The 4653-nt window shown below is 52.3% G+C and overlaps 1 protein-coding gene across 1 annotated transcript in view; it reads right to left on the bottom strand.

Annotated features, from left to right (window-relative positions):
- LOC104861282 (LON peptidase N-terminal domain and RING finger protein 3-like) overlaps positions 1-1405 on the bottom strand; it is a 2967-nt gene extending 1562 nt beyond the window's left edge. The window contains exons 1-3 of the mRNA XM_010622654.3: positions 1264-1405; positions 1104-1171; positions 7-590 (exon numbers count right to left, since the gene is read on the bottom strand). Of these exons, the coding sequence (XP_010620956.1) occupies positions 7-590 (584 nt within the window). The 5' untranslated portion in view covers positions 1104-1171; positions 1264-1405. The remainder of the gene's footprint in view (positions 1-6; positions 591-1103; positions 1172-1263) is intronic.
- Between the last annotated feature and the right edge of the window lie 3248 nt (positions 1406-4653).

Raw genomic sequence — 4653 nt, 5'->3', positions numbered from 1 at the left:
AGGCACAGTTTACAAAAGGTGTGGCCACAAGACAAGGACACCGGGTCTGATAAAAATCCATGACACTTCCGGCACTTAAAGCCATCCCACACCTCGGTGGCCGAAGCTGCCGCCTCTCCTGCCTCTTCCGCGGTCACCGTGCAGCCTGTCGAGCTGTTCCCGTCCGAGGGAGCCAGCGCGGGCGCCTGTGCCTCTACTTGCGGGACGTTCTCTGCCAGGCAGCGCACCAACTGCTCTAGCTGCTCGGCCACCAGCTGCTGCCGCTCTGAGAGTTGTCTGTACACCTCGAGGGCTTCGCGGAGGCGCCCCCCAGACGCCAAGGCATCGGCCTGTGAGAGCAGGACTTTGCACTCCGGGGGCGTCGAGGTCCTCGGAGGCTGCTCTTGCTCAGGCTCTCGCATCTGTGGAGGTTCGGAACCCTCTATAGCCGCCTCCTGCTGGGGACCCGTGTCTACTTCAGCCGTTGTTGCCTCTCGCTCCACCGACTCCGCCAGCTCTAAGTTGTTGCTGCCCAGCTCGGCGGGTAAGCTCAACATCCGTTCAGTCTGAAATGAATCCATTGAGAGAGGGATCCCCTCCGGGAAAGGCATCTAGGAATTGAGGACACGGATTCAGAAGTGAGGGTTGGAAGGAATCCGGGCTCCCACGGCCGCGGTGCTGCCGCGCACGGGGCTCTGCCGCGCCTCCGCGAGCTCCATCCTGACCGCCCCGCGCCGCCTCATAACTGTCTTGTCTCAGCAAAGTGTTATATAAAACGCCCCACGTGACGCGCCACCACGCTGCTCATTGGCCAGCGGCGGGGAAATTGTTACAAAACCAGACAGTTTTGTAACAGTGTTGCGCTTGCTTCTTTTGGCTTAGCTTTTCTTGGCTTCTTTAGGAGGTTGTTTGTGTTTACACTTTGACTTATTCCCCTCCACCACCACCACCCCCCGTGCCCGCAACTTGGCTCCTTCTTGGAAGAAGAAGAAACCAACCTCCTCTCTGCGGTTTCTCCGTCTCCAAACCCCACCCCATCCCACCTCCAAACTGGCCAGCAAACAGGTCCCCTCTGCCAGCCGCTCGCCTCCATCCCCTGCAGCCCTCCCTGGAGAAACCAGTACCTGGCGGTGCGGTCCGCAGGGTCTTCTGGTAAACAGAGGTTTCCGCTCCTGAGAGGGACCGCTGCTGTCTGCGGAGGGAGGTGGGTTGGATGTGTACTCGTGAAGCGTCCCCCACCCCTTCCGCCGTGACCAACCTCCCTAGGAATCCCTCCGCAAGTACCCGTCTTCCTCCGGAGCCCCTCAAAAGTGGTGCGTGCAGTTTCCCAAAAACTCTTGGTTTTCCTGCCAGGAGCGACTCTGAGCAGCGGGTCTGGCGAGCAGCGCAGAAGTTGGGTAAAGCTCACTGGGTAGAGGGGGACTCCCGGAGAAGTGCTTGCCGGCTTGTGGCTTGCACCGGGGGGGGGGCGGCCCTCCTAGCCCCCTCATGCCGGCTTGTGGCTTGCACCGGGAGAGGGGCGCCCCTCCTAGCCTCCTCCTCTTCATCACTCCCAACGCTGCAAACAGCGCTGGGGCGGCAGCGGGCGCCAGCTGGAGTCGCACCCTGCCCCGGTAGCCACCAGCCGGATGGGCGCGGCGTCAAGAGCTGGCCTGCTGGGCTTGGTGGGTACTCTGGGGGCGTGGGAGAATGGCAGGAGGAAGACGCAAACTGAGAGCAGTGCTTCGAAGAAAGTCCGAAAATCCTGGCACAGCTCTGCGTTGGAGTGGCCTCCAGATTCAATGTTCCTGAGAGCCAATTTCTCACACTGTGTGTCAGGATGAGGGGCTGCGTCATGATGAGTGCGCCTGCCTTGGGGCATGGCTCAAAATGGCTATGGGGCACATTTTCAGAAAGTCATACTTTTTTGTCTCCTGCGCCCCCTCCCCCCATTTTCATGGTAGCCCCAGACACAAATGGGCAGACAAGTTTAGAGACCTAAAGGACTGCACACTTCCCTAAGGTCAGTTGAGCTGCTTCAGACAGGGAAGTGAAGTCTAGGCTTGCCCTGCTGCAGTGGGTCCTGGGCAGTGCCAGGAGCAGCATTTGGAGCAAAGCTCTGCTCCAGGGGCCCCAAATCCTACAGCTGGTTCCTCCTTTGACCACATCTTAGCTGGATGACCTTGGGTGTGTCACCTAAACTCTGTGAGTCGTCATTTTCACTTTTGAACAAATGTCAGAGATAATCATAGTTGGGATGAAGTCATGTTTCAGAGCTGGGGATGGCAGGCTCCATCCAGGTTTTGCTCTCTCACTTTGAGTAAACACCAAAGCAACAGAGAACCGGTACTGTGCACTGAGCCTAGAGCCTGTATCTGGTAAGACAAGACAAAGGGAGTGGGATAGAGGGGAGAAGGCAGCAGCACATAGACAAAAGGAGCAACTGAAAAAAGAACCAGAATCTCAGGATATAACCAGGAAGGCATGAGGAACACACAGGAAAACTCAACTTGATTTGCCGGGACATAAAGTCTTCCAGGTCTTACTGTCTCCTGAGCTCCAAGGTTTTCTCCAGCCCTAACCTTGAGTCACCCTTAATCTTCAAACCACATTTCAGGATACTAACTCAACTACTTAAGTACAAATGACTTGTTCAGAGTGGTTGGGACTGGAGGTTAAAATTGGTGGCAATAATAGGAAAGACATGTGCGACTAGAAGAATGTCCTCTTAGGGTCAGGTCTGATCTAGAGTTTGAAGTCAGTCCAGGGACTGGCCAATGGGCTGGAGGTGGCCTGCCTACGCAGTAGGGGACAAGCTGGAGCTTTTGGTGATTTGCTGTCTGGTTGAGGAGCTGGCTTCACTCCTCAGCTACCCTTGCTCTCAAATGGGGTCCTAGTACTAATTGTCTACTTACTCCTTCTGGAACCTCTGAAGAGGGCAGTCTATAGAACAGGTAAAGAGATTTGTGTGAAAGGGCCACGAGATGGAGAGTGACAAAAGTCTCTTAATTCAAGAGCTTCGTCCTTTCTTTAAGTAGTTTGTTTTCCAAAAGTGTCTTCCACATGCAGAGCTGAGATGTGCCTTGCTCCCTGAACCACCTGGACAAGTGAGCACCCCCTGAATCGATCCTCTCATCCTCTCCCTTGTACTGTTGGCCATGGGGAAGCAAGGAGAAGGCAGAAAGTCTCAATCCTGCAGCATGGAGAAGAGATGTCCCTCTCCAGGCAGCCCCTCTTGGCAGCTGCAAGCACCAAGGCTGACTCAGGCATGTTAATCACTGTCAGGGTGACGCAAGATGTGCTGGTGTGAAAGGCAGCACCACCTACTCACTGACCAGGCTCCACGGGGAGTTTTATGTTGTGCAGTTATTACCAGAACAGCCTGTAGGATAGCACCAAGTGGGTTTCTAGTGAGTGCTGGAAAACTTCACCACAGCAGGTTTCTTTCTTTAACAGACATTACCTTGATATATATCTGTGAACCAACACACAAGTCCACTACTCAAAATGGCCTCCTCTCTATGCTTATTAATAGGCACTCCCTGAGGGAGGCCAGAGAGAAGACTGATATCTTTCTTTATAGATTCAAATATTCCCTGTGGAAGACCTAATTCTTTAAACTTCTTTTTATTTTGCTAGGATCACAGGTGGCTAAGGTAAACTGGAAAGCAAGAAAAAGAGTTGAACTATCCCTCATTTCCACTGACCACAGCACTGGTTTTCCATCCAGGCTCTGAAGAATCTCTTTGGGGCCCAGAGGGCAGAGCAGGCAGTACCTCCACCCTAGTACTGAAAATCCACTCATTAAGGGCAATATTTCATGTAGCAAGCTTCTAGTTATTGAAGAAAAGGTTCCTCTTTAAAATTAAGAGTTTGAAAGACATGACAATCTTTGTCCGTTTTCATATTTGTGTTGAGCACCTTCTAAGGGCCAGACACTGTTTTATACATTAAAGATATATCAAAGCAGCACTTAACTCCCGGGTCCTCCTTCACATATGGTAGTAAACTTTGCCCCAAATTTTGGGGAGGTACTAGGGGTTGAACCCTGGGCCAGACCTCCCCAGGTCTACATCCCCAGCCCTTTTCTTTATTTGTTTGTTTATTGACAGGATCTCACTACTTTGCCCAGGCTGGGCTTGAACTCACAATCATACTGCCTTAACCTACAAGAGAGCTGTGATTACAGGTATGTACCATTCCTGGCTGGCCGATATGCTCTTGTACTGACTTTCCATGCAGGTAGACTAGATATTCCTTGAGAGCAAAGATGGGTGTCTTGTGTCTTTTGCCTCCTCAGAGGGCAGTGCTTCAACAGATCTTACTGAACATGACAGTGCACATTTTGTTCCTGGCTGATAGTGTGCAGAGGGACCAGAAGAAACCCCCTTTGCCCTAGCTCCTTCACAGGGGAGAGACCTAACTGGGCTGACAGATAGTGAGTGGCTAACAATCTTTAGGACCAATAAGAAGCTCTGAGATAGAAGATTCCAGTATGAAGCCAGAGACCTGGGGATGAGGAGCGAACACACACACACACACACACACACACACACACACACACACACAGATGCATGGAAGCTTGGCCAAATCCTGGACTGACTCTCTGAGTTTCTCATTTCATAAACTAGGATAAATTTATAATCCTTAAAGAGTTAAAAAAGCTTCTGTGGGTATTGAAGGCATTCACATGAG

Source organism: Fukomys damarensis, unplaced genomic scaffold (assembly GCF_012274545.1).
Source record: "Fukomys damarensis isolate Sample0158 unplaced genomic scaffold, DMR_v1.0_HiC HiC_scaffold_39, whole genome shotgun sequence".
NCBI lineage: Eukaryota > Metazoa > Chordata > Mammalia > Rodentia > Bathyergidae > Fukomys > Fukomys damarensis.
Note: the sequence above shows the minus strand (reverse complement) of the source record. Positions and strands in the feature narration are given on the sequence as shown.